The 18,039-nt window shown below is 48.8% G+C and overlaps 1 protein-coding gene across 1 annotated transcript in view; it reads left to right on the top strand.

Moving 5' to 3' along the window:
* The first annotated feature begins 14,562 nt into the window (after window positions 1-14,562).
* Zfand2a (zinc finger AN1-type containing 2A) overlaps window positions 14,563-18,039 on the top strand; it is a 12,928-nt gene continuing 9,451 nt past the window's right edge. The window contains exons 1-3 of the mRNA XM_021187115.2: window positions 14,563-14,760; window positions 16,353-16,448; window positions 17,191-17,285. Coding sequence (XP_021042774.1) covers window positions 16,394-16,448; window positions 17,191-17,285 — 150 coding nt within the window. The 5' untranslated portion in view covers window positions 14,563-14,760; window positions 16,353-16,393. The remainder of the gene's footprint in view (window positions 14,761-16,352; window positions 16,449-17,190; window positions 17,286-18,039) is intronic.

Here is an 18,039-nt window from a genome sequence, read left to right as displayed (position 1 = left end):
GTTGTCCTCTGACCTTCCCTGTGCCGGGCAACCTGTCCATATCAAAACAAACAAAATCCCCAAACCAAAGCCCCACACTGCCTGGGGCCAGGGTGTGGCTCGGTGCTAGAGTCCTTGCCACGTAAGGACAGCAGCTCAGTCTTGGTGTCTGGAGCTAACCAGTTAAGCAATGCCTGGCCCACTCCTGCCTTTCCATCCTTCAGATCACAGTGGGACCAGAAGCCGGTGAGTAAAATGTGGGGCTGAGATGTGGCTCAATTGGTAGGTTCCTGACCTAGCAGCCACAATCTCTGACCTCCCGTTCCCAGCACTGAATAAACTGGGAATGGTGATGCACACTGTAGTCCCAGCCCTTCAGAGGTGGAGGCAGGAGGATCGGAGCTCAAGGTCAAGCTTGGCTACTTAGAATACATATACATGTGTATATATATATATATATATATATATATATATATATATACACACATATATATATACACACACACATATATATGTGTGTGTGTGTACATTCACATGTATATGTATGTGCTTGTGTATGTATGTATGTATGTGTATGTGCATGTGTATGTATATGTGTATATATGTGGTGTGTGTGTGTATATATATACAATGTGCTAGTTAGTTCTGTTGTCAACTTTACACAAATTAGAGCCATCTTAGAAGAGGGACCCTCAACTGAGAAATAGTCTCTATCAGCTTGGCCGTAGGCAAGTCTGTGGGACATTGTCTTGATTAATGATTGATGGGGGAGGGCCCAGCCTGCTTTGGGCAGTGCCATCCCTGGGCAGATGGTTCTGGGCTGTGTAATAAAGTAGGCTGAGCAAGCCATGCGGGCATGCCAACAAGCAGTGCTCCTCCATGGTTCTGCTTCATTTCCTTGCCCTGGCTTCCCTTGATGATGGACTGGGAGCTGAAAGCAGAAACAAAACATTTCCTTTTGGGGGAGCTGCTTTACGTCAGCATTCTATTACAGCAACAGAGAGAACGAGTAGAGAGTGAACAGAGATGCTGTAAAGTGAGATAAGGTAGAGTATAAGGAGAGAGAGAGAGAGAGAGAGAGAGAGAGAGAGAGAGAGAGAGACAACACCAGGAGTGTGTTCTCCCCTCCACTGTGTTCAGGGGCTCAAATTCCAATTACTGGGCTTGCACGGTAAGCAGCTTTACCCACTGAGCCATCTCTCTCCCCTCACCTCCCCCACTATAGCAATTACAAATATAAAAGGCCAGTGTTGTGGTGGACCACTTTCTGTCAACAATAAAACATATGCTGGATGAGGTGGCTGGAGGCCACCTTTACTCCCAGCGTTGGGGAGGCAGACAAGCAGATCTCTGTGAGTCCAGCGCGGTCCTAATGACATAGAGAGCTCCGGGCCAGCCAGAACTACCCAGGAAGATCCTTCTGTGGTTTGAATAAGAATGGCCCTCGTAGGCTCACATATTCCAATGCTTAGTCATCAGGGAGTGGCGCTATTTGAGAAGGATTAGGAGGTGTCACCAAGTTTCTAAAGTCTGTCCTAGGCCGTGCTCACTCTTCTGCAGCTCGGGGATCAAGATTAGCTGTAGCTCTCTCCGCTGCTCCAGTGCAGATGCGAGGCTAAAGGATGAAGCCTCTGACATCGTAAGCAAGCCTCCAATTAAATGCTTTCTTTTTAAAGGGTTGCCTTGGTCCTGGTGCAGGTGCTCCCACAGCTTTTCCCACAGCGCGTTGTCGCTATAGCTCTATTTCACAGTAGGTTCTCTCCATAACGTTTTCTGGATCTTAACTGACAGATCGGGCTGTCGCAGGCTCCGGTCCGTAGGTTTGTATCCTCATTCACCCAGCAGAAACAACGGAAGAGAAGAAATGCTTGTCTTAGCTCACATTGGGGGGGGGGGGCTGTCTGTAGAATTATCTACGGCAGCTTTCATTTCAAGCGGGTTTTCTTTGTTTCTTTGTTCATTAGTTTGTTAGTTTGTTTTCTCAAGATAGGGCTTCTCTGTATAACAGCCCTGGCTGTCCAGGAACTTGATATGTCAACCAGACTGGCCTTGAACTCACAGAGATTCCCCTGCCTCTGCCTCTTGAGTGCTGGGATTAAAGAGATGTGCCACCATACCCGGCTGCTTTCAGTTTTTTATTAAAATGTTTTTTCTTTAATTTTTTTAATGTGTATGGGTACTTTGCCTCTGTCTGTGCACCAGTGTGCATGTGATGCTCTCAGAAGCCAGAAGGGGGCATTGGATCCCGGGATACATAGTTGTGAAGGACCATGTATGTGCTGGGCATTGATAGAACAAATGGAAGTGACGGCGCCAAACTGGGGACTTACAGCACTCAGTAGAGATCCAGTGGAGAAGTCGAGGCACTCAGCTGATGCTCGCAGTCGAGCTTTCTTCCCATGAATGAGCTTCTGGCTTCTGGTTCCCACCACAGGCATTTTTACAACATGGATAAGCAATTGTTGGAAATAGTTCACATTCTAGCTGTTTTCAAGGATACGGGTTTGTTTGTTTATATGGGGAAAGGGGGGGATGCAAGTACTTGTCACGTCATGGTGTGGAGGTCAGAAGACAACTTTTGGGAACCAGTCTCCCACCCCCACCCCCACCCCCGTCATGTGGATCCCGGGGATTGAACTCAGACTGTGAGGCTTGGCAGCGGGCAACTTTTACCTACAGAACTCAGCGGACCCACACACGGTCTTCTAATACCCTTCGTTCTTTGCTGCTCCCCATGCCTCGTCATTATGGAGACAGAACACAGGGGTTTGGAGGAGACAAGGGAGGTTCTCCCTGCTCCCATGATTTGCTTAAGTAGCACATGATAGCAATGGACTATCTGGCCATCATGTAAGGAGGGCTTACTGCAGGTGCAGCTCTGCCCACGGTGGTTCCGGAGACAGACGGGGCTGGGAGTAACAGCATTCCCTCATCCTCTCCCTCCTGAGGGCTCTACAACCCCCCAAAACAGCACTACCAGCTGGGCACTAAGTGTCCCCCTCCCCACAAGTCTATGGGGGAACTTTTTACATCCAAACCCTACTGGTACATATAGAAGGGCTATACAGAGAAACCCTGTCTTGAAAAAAATATATCCTTTCAGTCAAAAGACCACCAAGAGACAAGACTTCTCATAAGGGATGGAGATTCGGATCGTTGGTTAGAACACTTATAGATCTCCCAGAAGTCCTGGGTTCAAGCCCTGGCCACCTGAGGTGGTTCCTAAGTGCCTGTAACTCCAGTTAAAGGAGTTCTGTCACCCTCTCCTGGCCTCTGAAGGCTCGTCCATGCATGTTATGCACACACAGACAAGCACACACATACACGTATAAAATAAGAATATAAAAGTAAAGAGTTAGAATAGAGTGATGTTAAGTCACCATGACTTCAAACCAGCTCAATCCAGTCCTTGCTAATGATGGCAGCCCAGTCTCCCAGTGCGGTTATTTATGATACCCGCGGGAGTTGAGTAACTGCCAATTATTATTGCAGAGAGCAGGTAAAGAGTCTTAAAGGAGTTTTATGCCTCTTCCATAAAGGGAAGCATCGGGCAAATGGGGAGGAATGGGCCTCTGTGAGCGGGACGCTCAATCTCAATGTGTGCACAGCACAGAAGGCTGCGCCCCGTGACGCCCGCCCCGCTTCCCAGGGTTAGGAAGGCGGGTGCCTGCCACCCACTCGACTCTGAAGTGAGGCGGGCGGAATGACTCATTTATCTCAGTTGTGCCTGTTTTTATTGAGCGCCTTTCTCCCTCCGCCTGGATCTGTTTGCATCTGGGAAACGTGACACCCTGTCTTCTTAGGCTTCCTGGCATCTTCTGTCCTCCTCCCCTGCCTGGACTTAACAGGAATGGATTTCAGTCCCAGGGGCTCTAATGAGTGCTCTGTGCAGCTGATGGGAGGTGCTTAGTGTGGGGCGCCAGTGGCAACCATTGTGACTGACACCAAGGGAGCAGGGGCACTTGTAACTCTTTTAAAGGCAAGAGTTAAGTGTCGACGACACATCGAGGTTGCTGTGTAGGTGATAAGGGGACATATTGCATCCATGTTGATCCACCCCAGACACCTGAACCAGAAATGTCATTACTAGGGAGCCCATAGAGTTCCACTCACCGTCACTGAGGATGGCAGCCATTACCGCATCCACCCTGCCTGGAGTTGGCTACACATCGGGTAACAGCAGCTCTGAAGGGCTTTGTCCCTTCACATTTGGCTAATGGCCATAAACTGGGCTGGGGGCATGGGCCACCAATAGATTATTTGCCCGGATTCCACAAGTGAGGGACTCCAGCTCAGTAGGTGTGGCTCAGTAGTAGAACACATGCCTGGAATCCCTCAGTGAGGGGTTTAGGGTGTGGCTCATCGGAAGAGTACCTGCCTAGAATCCCTCAGTCAGGGGCTGGGAGTGTGGCTCAGTGATGGAGCATTTATCTTATAAACACACACACACACACACACACACACACACACACACACACACACACACACACACACACACAGTCCTATACCTGTACCAAAGCTTTCGGTACCAGCTCCAGTAAGTACTAGAATGAAAACAAACACAAAAGCCTAACCCAGTCACTTGGCAGTTGACTGTCTAAGATCTTCCCTTCACCTGTCAAAAGAGTTTTCCATGTCCCAAAGGGTGGGAAGGAGCTAGGCAAGCAAAGAGTCCAGAGCCCTCCTTCTCTTGGCAGGTGATCCTGGGCGCTCCCTTTTTGTTTCTGACCCAGGGGCCCTCCAGGCAGGGCTTGGTAATTTATGGCCACAATTAGTATCTGTTGTCACTGCTTAGTGGCTGGCAGAGGAGGACAGGGGGAACTTTCCAAAGCACAGTCAAGGGAGCCTCTGGGGCTGTGGGGATGGTGCTGAGTCTGGCAGGGCCTGCTGCCCAGGAGGTCTGCACCTGCCTCCCTCTGCCCTCCTCCCTGCTTCCTCCTCTTCTAGCAGGGCTGTAGGTCTGATCCGGGGACACCAGGGCGACAGGGCCCACCCAGCTCCAGTCAGAGATCATCGTGGTGTGAGGCTTGGCACAGGAGCATAGACCATTCTGAGATGAACCCAGCATCCTGCCCCAGCTGAGGAGCATCTTTCTGGCATCTCAGCCCTCGGACAGAGGCCCATGCTTTCCTCAGAGATCCCAGGGTCACCAGGCTTCGTGACACACACACATAATTGCAGCATTCTGGTGGCTGAGGCAGGAGGATTGCCACTCCTGTGACCCATACAGGAGCTACGTAATGAGTTTCAGGTTACCTTTGGCTACAGAGTGAGATACTGCCTCAAATAAATTAGTGCATAACTAGATAAACAAAGCTTGAGGAGATGGCTCAGTTGGCGAAGTGTTGGCTGTTTTCACGTGAAGACCCAAGTTTGATCCCTAACAGCACACTTTTGCTTTTTGTTTTTGTTATTTATTTTATGTATGTGAGTACACTGCTGCTCTCTTCAGACACACCAGAAGAGTGCATCAGATCCTATTATAGATGGCTGTGAGCCACCATGTGGTTGTTGGGAAGTTGGGAATTGAACTCAGGGCCTCTGGAAGAGCAAGCAGTGTTTTTTTTGTTGTTTGTTTTGTTTTTTCTTTTTCGAGACAGGGTTTCTCTGTATAGCCCTGGATGTCCTGGAACTCACTTTGTAGACCAGGCTGGCCTTGAACTCAGAAATTCGCCTGCCTCTGCCTCCCAAGTGCTGGGATTAAAGGCGTGCACCACCACGCCCGGCCGCAAGCAGTGCTCTTAACCATCTTAACCACTGAGCCATCGCGCCAGTCCCAGCATATTTTTTTAAAAAGCTATGGGAGCCAGGCATGGTGGTGCATGCCTTTAATCCCAGCACTTGGGAGGCAGAGGCAGAGGCAGGCGGATTTCTGAGTTTGAGGTCAGCCTGGTCTACAAAGTGAGTTCCAGGACAGCCAGGGCTATACAGAGAAACCCTGTCTCGAAAAAAAGACCAAGGGCTGGTGAGATGGCTCAGTGGGTAAGAGCACCCGACTGCTCTTCCGAAGGTCCGGAGTTCAAATCCCAGCAACCACATGGTGGCTCATAACCATCCGTAACAAGATCTGACGCCCTCTTCTGGAGTGTCTGAAGACAGCTACAGTGTACTTACATATAATAAATAAATAAAGAAAAAAAAAAAAGCTATGGGTGATGGCACACAACTGTAACACCAGTACTGGGATTGCAATACAGGAGGATTCCTGGAGCTCACTGGGGCTGCAGAGGCAGGAGGATCCCTGGAGCTCACTGGCCAGTTGCCTAGACAATCACACACTCTGTGCACAAAAGACAGACATATGTAAATATTTTAGAGCCACTCACATCAACGGTCTTTGAGATGATGCTGACTGCTGGCTTCGGCTGAGCTTGCTGGAAAGGTTAGGGTCTTTGGGGGACCCCCACCCTTCTGGGTCACATTCATAAGTACCCCTCCTGATTCACACGCCTCGTGTGGTCCCACCCTTCTGGGTCACATTCATAAGTACCCCTCCTGATTCACACGCCTCGTGTGGGCGGCTTCTCTGAACAACGTCTTGTCTCCTCTGGACATCTCCATATTCTACCTGGTCCCATCTCCTTCCTGACCACACCAGGATCTGCTTCAACAGAAGCTCTCTCTCTATGTGTATGATCAATCCATCTACCTATCAATGTATACATCTATTATCCATCTATGCGTCCATGTATCCATTTATGTATCCATCATCTGCACCATCCATTATCTATCAGCATCTATCTATCTATCTATCTATCTATCTATCTATCTATCTATCTATCTATCTATCATCTAGTATATATACATACATACATACACACACACACACACACACACACTCATGTATGCATCAATCCATCTATCTATCCATCTCTCTCATGTGTACATCCATTTGCCCATTTATCCACTCACTCACCCATTATCCCCTCACTTTCTGGGAAGCTTAAAAACTACAACTGGGTACTTTTCTCTCCTTCCCACTACAGTACTCAGGGAAGTATGTTTGTCATATGAAGTTGGTATTGCTCAGAACCCTGCACACTGGCTGACCCACAAACCTCTCCTTGCTCTAGGGAGCAAGGTGCACATCAAAATCACCAGGTCAGTCAGTGCCCTTTGTGGATGTAGCAGCTGGAAGTGACAAGATCTCCTTGTGGAAGCCCCAGAAATCAATTCCCTTTCAATTTCGAACCAGTACCAGTGGAGCGGAGAGGAGACAATGTCGTACCCCCAGCCAACATGCACAGATGAAAATAATGAACCGCACCAGCAGCCAACGGTGTGGGTTGAGCCACCGAAACTCGGCTGCCTCAAAATGGAGCCGTCGGGGCCCAGGGCTTCAATTTTTAATGCTGAGACTGGAGGGGTAGAGCAGTGAGCCTAGGTGGGAAGGCACAGCCAGTCACTGGCAGATCGGGTGGGTTATTACTAATTCAGCAGCCCTAGGACCCTACAGAGCTGGAAACAAAGGGATGACTTCACAGTACTGCTGATCAGCAAGGGGGAGGTTCCCACTGTTCCCTCCCAGGGTGACAGCTGCAATTCCTAAGGCAGGGGACAGCTGAGGCCCAGATCAGAACCTGAAATGCAGAACGATATTTTGGACTGGCCTGATGGGTTCAAGCTTGTGGTCCTGGATACTCTGAAAGCTGAAGTAAGAGGAACACGGATTGAAGGCCATCCCAGGCTACACAGTGAGTTTGAATATGGTTTGAACAATTTAGTGAGACCCTGTCTGAAAATTAAAATATAAACAAAGAAAGAAAGTGTGGCACATGCCTAGAGACACAAGGATTGCTCAAGAGTTCAAGGTGAGTCTGAGCTACACAGTGAGTTTCTAGGAAAGTCAGGGCTATATAGCAAGACCCTGTCTTAAAGACCAAAACCAAAGCACGGGGTATGGCTCAGTGGTAGAGCCCCTGCTTAGAATCCCCAGTGAGGGGCTGGGGGCATGGCTCAGTGGTAGAAACCCTGCCTAGAATCCCCCAGTGAGGGGCTGGGGTGTGGCTCAGTGGTAGAGCCCCTGCCTAGAACCCCCAGTGAGGGGCTGGGGGTGTGGCTCAGTGGTAGAGCAGCATCTCCTCGCCATTTACAAGGCCCTAGGTCCCTGAGTAAAAGAAAGAACACTGGGGAATGCAAAGTTACAGGCACTGAGTCAGTCAGTGGCCTTTGCTGCTGCACCTGGACACTGCAACCTGGCATTTCCCGTGGACTAGGCAAAGAGAGGGAAGAGGGGAGGTGAGAGTGAGACACAGAATACCTGCTGGAAGGCCGCTGCACATCTCAGCCATTTATACCAGATGGAGTGGCGGTGGCAGCTGGAGGATGCTCATTCCCCCTGCCCTGATGTCACTGTGTGCAGAAACTAAGAAATCAGCATTGGAGCCCACGCTAACCCGGCTGTAGGCTTCCTTTAGATTCCCCAGTTTTCCCACTTATGTGTGTTTGCACCGGCTGTTCCCCCTGCTCTGTCCTATTTGTGCTCCATTGCCGTTCGATTGCCCTGATAAACTCCTCCACAACGGTCAGTGTGAGGGGCCTGGCTTGTCTTTGGAGGCCTTGGTTTTGGCCACTGGCCAAAGATCCTCATGGTGGGAGGAGGAGCGTGCGGGTCCACTTCATGTCTGCGACTGCCCTGCATGCTGAGAGGAGGCAGCCCCGTGGGGAGAGGAAATCAATGCACAGCCTGCACGCTCAGCTTCCATAATGGAATCCTTCTGCTGGAAGGCTGGAAACATCCTTTCAGGGGCTGTCTTTAGCACGCTCTCGATGGATCTCATTTTTCTTCTCTAATTTTGTATCTCTGAGTCACACAATTTTTGTATGGACAGTTGTCAGCTTCAAGTGGGCATATATCCATTACTGCTGGAGACTCAAGACATGAAATAGCTAGGTGTGGTGGTGCAGGCATGCCAGTCTAGGGCTCAGCAAGCAGGCTGAGGCAGGAGGATCATCATTTTAAGGTCACCCCAGACTACACAGTGGGACCATGTATTAAAATAAAGCATAAAGTAAGAAGAGCTTAATAAAAAAAATGTTGGAAAAAAAAAAGAAGAGCTTAGAGTGTGGTTCAGTGGTAGATCCTCTATCTAAAATCACTCAATGAGTGGCATAGGCATAGCTCAGTGGCAGAGCCCCTGCCTAGAATCCCCCAGTGAGGGGCTGGGGTGTGGCTCAGTGGTAGAGCCCCTGCCTAGAATCCCCCAGTGAGGGGCTGGTTATGGCTTAGTCTGCATTAGAGTGCTTGCCTAGGGTATGTAAGGCAGAGGGGAAATTGGTGGGGAGATACAAGTCAGCTCAGAAACCCCATTGGTACAAAGGCCAGGCATCACCAACCCAGATCTGAACTAAAACAGGTTCCACACTTTGAATAACATGATGTCACCAAATTAAGACATGGAGCAGGGAACTGGGCAATGGTGATATATACCTTTAATCTAGCACTTGGGAGACAGAGGCAGGAGGATCTCTGTGAGTTCGAGGCCAGCCTGGTCTACAGAGTGAGTTCCAGGACAGCCAGGGCTACACAGAGAAACCCTGTCTCAGAAAGGGTTGGGGGCTGGAGAGATGAATCGGAGGTTAAGAGCACTGGCTGCTCTTCCAGAAGTCCTATGTTCAATTCCCCGCAATCACATGGTAGCTCATAACCATCTATAATGAGTTCTAGTGCCCTCTTCTGGCTTGCAGGCATACATGCAGTCAGAACATAGTATACATAATAAAAAAGTCTTTTTTTTTTTTTTTAAACTGGAGCAAAAAACTGTAAGGCAAACTCTCCATCTCTCCTCCTCCCCCTGTGGCCCCACTTTCCAGCTGTTGATATTTCAGTTGGGAACCAGAACAAGTATCTTTTTCATCCATGGGATATTTGCTTAAAGTATCAGAAGAAAAACTGTATGGCACATCTCCTATACACCATATAATTACTTTCCAGAATTAATATTTCTGTTGAGCTGCCGTCTTTGTTCTATGAAATATTTAAACTGTTTTCACACGGCCTGAGTTAGATTGGCAGTCTGGACTCCAGAGCACACTTCCAAAGTGATGGAGAGTGTACAATGCCAAGCCAGAGCAACACAGCCATAAAAGGACAAGGGATTTCTAGGGGATGTGCTGTGCACTGCGAGATCAGCAGGCCTTCTCTCATTAGAAATTAGGTTTGGGAGCTGCAGACAGCTCAGTGCTGGTTGTTTAGTAAACAAAGGACACTGGTTTGAATCTCCAGTGCAGAGGAAGAAAGAAGAAAGGATTCTATGATAGAGCACCTGTGGCTCAGTGGTGGAGCCCCTGCCTAGAATCCCCCAGTGAGGGTCTGGGGCGTGGCTCAGGGGTAGAGTCCCTGCCTAGAATCCCCCAGTGAGGGTCTGGGGCACAGCTCAGGGGTAGAGCCCCTGCCTAGAATCCCCCAGTGAGGGTCTGGGGCGTGGCTCAGGGGTAGAGCCGAAACCCTAGAATTCCTGGGAGGGTTGGGGCTGACAGAGCTCTTGCTGAGTATGTTTATGGTCCTAGGTTCAATGCCCAGTATTGGAATTTGAGTTGGTGTGTGTGTGTGTGTGTGTGTGTGTGTGTGTAGATAGAACCCAGGAGGCAAAAGCACCTGCATGGAGCTCATGATCATCTCTAATACTCTGTTGACACATAGCCTGGTGACTGGTCATTGTGAGTTCTAGGTCTGCCTGGGCTATGTAGTAAGGCTCTGTTTGAATTAATAGACATTTATCTTTACCATGATGCTGCCTGAGGCCCACGCAGGTTTTTGGTTTTTTTTACCTCTTCCCTAATTTCTCAGATAAATCCCTAGTGTTGCCTCAGGGGTAAGCATCAGACAGGACACAGTCCTCATCCTCAGGGGCCTTATGGTCTATATGCTCTCAGGAATGACATCATTCCCATAGAGCAGACACAAGACAGACCATGTGGTAAGTGCACTGAAGTGTTCACCTGTTCTCCACCACTTGGTGCCCACTGCTATGATGGGTCTCATTTTTTGAGAGTCTCTTGTAGCCTGAAACTCCCTACTTAGCAGAATATGACCTTTGAACTCCTGATTCTCCTACCTACACCACCTGGATTAGAGATGTGTACCATTATGTCCAGTTTTTGCAAGCACTCTTGTGTATGCTTGTATATTGTTCATGCCATGTGACTGCAGACACTTGCATTCCATTCAATACATGCAGAGGTCAGAGGACATCACGTGTCAATCTTTGTTGAGAGGGGTCTTTTGCTCAATGCTGTTTAACATCAGCTGGCATTCAAGCTCTGGGGGAACTCCCGTTTTTACCTCCCCTCTCAGTACAGGAATGCTGAGATTATAGATACAGTTACTGTGTCTGAGCTCATGTGACTTTGAACTCAGGTCTTCATGCTTACATAGCAAGCATGCTCCCTACTGGGTTACCTCCCCAGCCCTTGACATGTTAACAATTCATCAGGTATCAATAGTCCTCTACCAGACACATCCTAGGACCATAGCTGGTAACAGGGAGGGAGGGTAACATGAAGGGCACACAACAAGGAACGCAATGGGGAGTAGAAGATGAGAGAGTGGAGTGCCAAGAATGAAAAAAAGAAGGAAAGAACATGGAAAGCTGCCAAGAGTCAGAAAAAAGAAATACAGGCCTGTTACTGACTCTGACAGCTGCCAGGCGAAGGTCCCAAGACCCAGGGCCCACCCAAGAGTCTAACATTAGCAGCTAAGTACAAAACCTAGAAACTCTACCCCAGCCTCTAACCCAAGAACTTGCAGCTACTTGTCTGGCCATAGAGCCTGTAGCCATAGGTCCCTATTCTCAGGACATGGAGCTGGAAGTCTCCCCATTTGTCGACATGGCCTATAAGCAAGTCTTCAACACTAGTAACACTTCTCCTTGCCTACTCATCATGGGTAGAGCAAAAATAGGCCAGCTTTTTGGTAAAAGGGATATTAGTGTTAACTAAAGCTCCAATAGTTTAGGAGAAGCCACATGGCTGCTACACATTCTACAAGGCTGATTATAACTTCACTGATTTTAGAGAGTTGGAATGTTACAAGTCCCAGAACCAAATTACTTTGGTCTTCATTTATCATTTTCTTTGTTCTGTTATTATAAAAACTCTGTAAAACATTTACTATATCAGAACAAGATATTTCAAGTAAACTGAATCTATGTTCCCGTGCCAAAATAACTCATATTTGGTTTCATAATAAACTCTCACCTTTGTTTTGAAGTGTGGGCTGATTTTTATATGAACAAAGCTAAAATGCTGCCTAGGGCTGCTGGCTGCTGCTCGGAGGATCATATTACCTGCCCCATTTTCAATCGAAGCCCCCCCAAACCTCCAACCTCAGTTAAGGCCTTAAGTCTCTGGCCTTGGCACAGTAGTTCTTAACCTGCGGGTCACAACCCCCTTAACAAACCTCTATCTCCAAAAATATTTACATTACAATTCATAACAGTGGCAAGATTACAGTTATGATTTGGAGTCATCACACCATGAGGAACTGTATTAAAGGGTCAAAGCATCAGGAATGTTGAGAACCACTGCATCAGCACGTGGAGCCCAAATTCTCAAGACTTAAAGCTTGTCTTATGGTATCTATTGCTGTGATAAAGCAACACTGTCAGGGTCAAGGTTCCTCCATCTTGTTCTTGTTGCAGCCATCTAAGGTCTGACTCAGCGCTGACCTCTGCTTACACTCCCTCTTATGGGAAAGTCCCTTTGAGAATTATCCAACCCTGTCTTGGGGACATGAGGTCAAGATACCCTGGCTAACTGCTGCTTTTTTGCTTCTGCTAAACTGCTTGCTTGCTCTTCTTACCTCTGCAAGTTCCAATCACATATTGCTTTTACCTTTAAGCTTCCTGAAGAGAGCAGTTGGGGCTGCTCTGTGAGAACTCTTTCTCTTCAGGCAGTCACTGGCCAGCTTAATAAAGACTCTCAAATTCCAACTCTGGTTTTGTCAAATGGTTCTTGGGGGGGGTCTTTGCCCAACCATGACTTACACTTCAGGTAACAGTCTATCATTGAGGCAGTCACAGAAGGAACTCAAACTGGGAAAGAATCTGGAGGCAGTAACTGAAGCAGAAGCTGTGGAGGACCACTACATACAAGCTTGCTCCTCCTCCTCCTTTTTTTTTTTTTTTTTTTGGAGATGGTCTTTCTACATAGCCCTGGATGTCCTGGAACTTGCTATGTAATGTTGGCTAGGGGGCTGGAGAGATGGCTCAGGGGTTAAGAGCACTGACTGCTCTTCCAGAAGTCCTGAGTTCAATTCCCAGCAACTGCATGGTGGCTCACAGCCATCTGTAGTAAGATCCCATTCACTCCTCTGATGTGTGTCTGAAGACAACTACAGTGTACTTATGTAAATAAGTCTTTTAAAAAAATAAAACAAAAAGTAATGTTGGCCGGCTGGACAAGAACTAGGAGATCCACCAGCCTCTGCCTCCCACAGGCTGGCATTATAGGTGTACATATCCAATCAGCCTGCTTTTTTTTTTTTTTTTAAAGGATTTATTTATTTAATGTACACGAGTACACTGTAACTGTCTTCAGACACACCAGAAGAGGGCATCAAACTCCATTACAGATGGTACTACTCCCAATGAGTTTGGCCCTTCCATATTAATCACTTAAAAGTACTTCCTAGGCCATTTTTTGTTGTTGTTGTTGTTTTTTGTTTGTTTCTGGAGACAGGGCTTCTCTGTATAGCCCAGGCTGTCCTGGAACTCACTTTGTAGACCAGCTGGCCTCGAACTCAGAAATCTGCCTGCCTCTGCCTCCCGAGTGCTGGGATTAAAGGCATGCGCCACCAGGCCCGGCTCTAGGCCAATCTTATAGAGGTTATTTCCTGAACTGTGGTCCCCTCTTCTCAGATAGCTTATGTCAGATTGAGAAGTAAGTAAGTAAGTAAATAAATAAATATAAACATAAATAATCAGAACAGAGCAGTAGTATTCTGGGTCTATTAGCCTAGCCCACAGACCTTTGTTATTCAAGAGCAACACTTGAACATCTTTCTTAAACCACATGCATAGTGCCCTGGTGCTCCAGCAACTCTGGTAACAGAGATACAGGCATTTTGGGTATCATCTTGTAATTCTTCTGTAGACTGGACCTCACTTTCCCAAGGCATGTTCGTTCAGATGACCTGTCCCAGACGTTCTGCCTCCCTGGGATCCTTACAGCTTCACAAAGGAGCCATCAATCTGTGCATACCGCGATCCCAGCCCTCGGGGAACTCCTACTGAGCCACAGGAATCTCGGGTCCGGCCGGCCGGGTCCTGTCTCAGGCTCCCTGGTACAGGCAGGCCTGTCCCCTCACCCAGAGCTGCCTCACCATGACTCAGCCTAAGCCAGAGATGTGGCCTGACTGTTCTAGAAGAGAGGCGGGGGACAGGGAGGGACGAAAAGGCCGTGGAACCGCTGGATTGGTGGTATGGCGGGTGACGTCATCACGGCACCCAGCCCTCGGGGAGCCATAACACGAAGGGATTGGCTGGCCTTCGATGACGTTTTGGGCGCGCTGGAGAGCCGAGCCTAGATGTTAGGGGATTGGTTGGCGTTGGTGTGGCGTCATCGGAGCGCGCCGGGAACGCCCAGGATGTGTGACTCTGGATCTGTCGGCTGGGGATAAATGGCCGGGGCTGCGGCAGGGGCAATGCTACGCTTTGCGGCCTTGCGAGAAGTCGGGCGCTTCGCGGCGATCGGAGCTGCAGTTTCTACTGCGGTGTCGCCGGGCTGACCGCAAAGGGCACCGCTTGTCTGTTTCCGCCTCTGACTACCGGTGAATGCCAGGTACCGGTGTGGTTGCGGGGAGCTGGGGCCGGGGAGCTGGTGAACCAGGGAATGGCGTCTCCACGCTGTGATTGCCCGTGGCCTGGCCATCAAGGAGTTACCGTCTCAGCACAGTGACATCTCACATCCCCAGGCCAACTGTCCTGAGCCATTGTCGCGGCAGCCAGGCATAGTGGTGGTGGCAGGCCTGTAGTCTCAGCGCTGGGGAGTTGAGCTTTTCGATCACAAGCTCCAGGCTAACCTGAGCTAAGTAATGAGACTCTCAGTCACGACACAGCCTACTGGCAGGGCGTGGCGGCGCACGCCTTTAACCCCTGCACTCCAGAGGCAGAGACATCCCAGTGGATAGCCAAAGTGATCTACAAAACGAGTTAAGGGACAGCCAGGACTACAGAATAGCGTACACAATACATAATGTCCTAGGCCCCCGGCCCCCTGTTTAAAAAAAGGTGGGGGAGGAGGAGAAGAAACAGTCGATGATCGTTTGTTAATAGGTCACTCGCTGCTTGCTTTGAACAAAAACATTTCATAATGTGGATTCTGTTGTGCACGACGTTAGAAGGTTTCCTACCCGACAGGAATGAGATCACCCTAACCACTAAATGCAGTAAGGGAAGGGCGAAGGTGGGAAGTGAATTGGCTTAGACGTGTTAGAGGTGATGCTTGACAAGTCTAATAGATGTCTTCTAAAGCCTGAGAGTTCTAGACAAGGAGTAGATAAGAAGTTCCCAGCAGAGAAAGTGATAGGAAGATGTAAAGAGATCTTTAGGGACTTGAACTCTGGAAAGTGCAAGAGTTGCCTAATCCCAGCACTCGGGAGGCGGAAGCAGGCGGATTTCTGAGTTCGAGGCCAGCCTGGTCTACAGAGTGAGTTCCAGGATAGCCGGGGCTACACAGAGAAACCCTGTCTCAAAGAAGAAGAAGAAGAAAAAAAGTTTCGAGTTATTGGATAGGTGACAGGACTTGGAGGACACTTTGCTTTAAGCCTGGTCTCCGGGATGCCAGCCTCTCTGGTTGTCTGGTTCCTCGTGGTTAAAGTGCCGCTTGCCTTGATCAGCTCTGGCCTGATATCATTATGGAGTGAGCACAAAGTAAAATTGAAGGCACGAGGGAGTGAGAGGCAAGGGACAGCCTACTCTGGGGACTGTAGTCAACTAGTGCCACTTAGCACCTGGAGCACCTGGCACCGAATCTTGGTGATGTCAACAAGTGTATTGAGGAGATGAGACTGCAGCCTGAGTTCCAAGGAGACTGTCATTTTCAGTGGCAGCTATGGACTCCATAAGGGAAGCCTTTTTTTCTCTCACCACATTTGTTTTGTCTTTGCCATAGCTGGGGATTGAACCCAGATCTTCTCCCTCTCACATGCTAGGCAAAGCATTCTCTTACCAAGCGGAGGATTTATGGTATTTATGATGAAATGGCCACTGTGCTCTTTGCTGAGAGTTTGAGATGGCAGTCTTTCCCATGGCCCCAGGATGGTTTGGGTTTCCCATGCTCCTCACAAATAGCCTCTCTGTGCTCCTTGGCTGCAGGTTACAGGTCCTAGGGTCCAGCTCAGAACTTCATCCTCTTTACTTCTCATCCCACAGGTGATACTTAAACACCCACGCGCTTTTGGACATCATTTATAATGGAGTTTCCTGACTTGGGGAAGCACTGTTCAGAACCGACTTGCAAACAACTAGGTAAGAACTTTCAAGGGCTCTTGCTGGGACGCAGTATCTCACTGGCTGTTCTGTGGAGGACATCTGGCTGTTGCACTCTTTAGCTAGTTGGCCTCTGTCCTGGTTTAGCTTCTCAGCATGAAAACTCTGGTGCAGGAACACAGGGTCTGCTCAAAATTGCAAGTTAATGACCCCTTAAGGCCACGCCATAGCCGCCAGGGCTTTGCAGATAACAACGACAGCCTGGATGGTTGTGATGCCACAAGAGATGGTATCTGTGTTGAAAAGACATGAAGACATTTGTGGGTCCTTCATTGTCTCTTGACCTTACTGCATTTCTACCTTTGGGATTGGGGTTGCTGCTCAGGTGGTACAGCACTCGTCCAGCATGTCTGAAGCTCTGGAGAGGTGCGGGCAGGAGAGGCAGATACTCCAGGTCCTCTTAGGCTACCTATGAGTTCCAGGGCAGCCTGCACCAAATAGGACCCTGTCTGGGGTGTTTGGTTGGTTGGTTGTTTTGTTTTGTTGTTGTTGTTGTTGTTGTTGTTGTTTTGTGTGTGTGTGTGTGGTGTTTGTTTGTGGTTTTTTTCTTAATTTTATACCCCAGAGTTGTTTTTTCTCACGTGTGCCACCTCCGGGATGTGTCTTGTCTCTCAGGAATGAGCGGCCTAATGTGTAGACACTCCTGCTTTGAATGGTGTGGAATTCTCTGGTTCCAGTTCTTCAGAGGATTCACCATCTTATCCTGATTTTTGTTTTTTAGATTTTCTGCCAATAACGTGTGACGCCTGTAAACAAGATTTCTGTAAAGACCATTTTTCCTACGTGGGTCACAAGTGTCCCTTTGCGTTCAAGAAGGTAACACGTCATCCTGGGGTCCGGACTGCACGGCTACAGCTGTTCTGTCCAGTTGTTCTGTACAGGCCAGAGAATGGTCTGTGATGGCCATGCTTTGAGTTTTGAGTGGGTAGGTTTGTTAAATATATATGACAAGCCAAAGTAAAAAAAAAAAAAGTAGGTAGTGAGAGCTAGATGGATGGGTAGGTGGGTATTAAAGCGTCATCAAATTGGGCACTCGGAACATCCTGCAGAAACAGACTGGGGAGGTTGGCAGCCTCAGCTGGAGTTCCCAGTTCAGCTTCCTGTCTGGCTGAGCATCCCCTGCTGAAGTCTTCTGGCTTCCTGACCCCAGGGCAAGCAGTAGTTCCCGCCGTTGGAAGTGGCTTCCCTTCCAGCTGTTCTCTGGGACACAGTGCTTTCACTCGTGGTCTGCACGGCTGTTCTGTGTCACAGTTAGAGGTGACCCATGCCCATCCGGATGTCTTGGAGGACACCCTGGAACATTCATGCCTTGGTCTAAAATGGGTTGGGATGGGTGGTAGCACAGCTTCCAGAGCCAGCTCTCAGGGGGCTCCTGACAGTTTAGCAATGCAATGCACATCGCAGCAGTGCAGTGCAGCTACTTACGGTAATATTTGGCTTTTGTTTACTTGTTTTGAGACAGGAGCTTACTGTGGAGCTCTGGCACTGTGGAGCTCTATCAGTCAGGATGGGCTCAAACTCACAAGGGTCGGAGTCTACCTCTGGAGTGCTGGGATTAAAGGCATGTGCC

Source organism: Mus pahari, chromosome 23, assembly GCF_900095145.1.
Source record: "Mus pahari chromosome 23, PAHARI_EIJ_v1.1, whole genome shotgun sequence".
In the NCBI taxonomy this organism is placed as follows: domain Eukaryota; kingdom Metazoa; phylum Chordata; class Mammalia; order Rodentia; family Muridae; genus Mus; species Mus pahari.
This window is presented reverse-complemented; position numbering and strand designations above follow the sequence as displayed.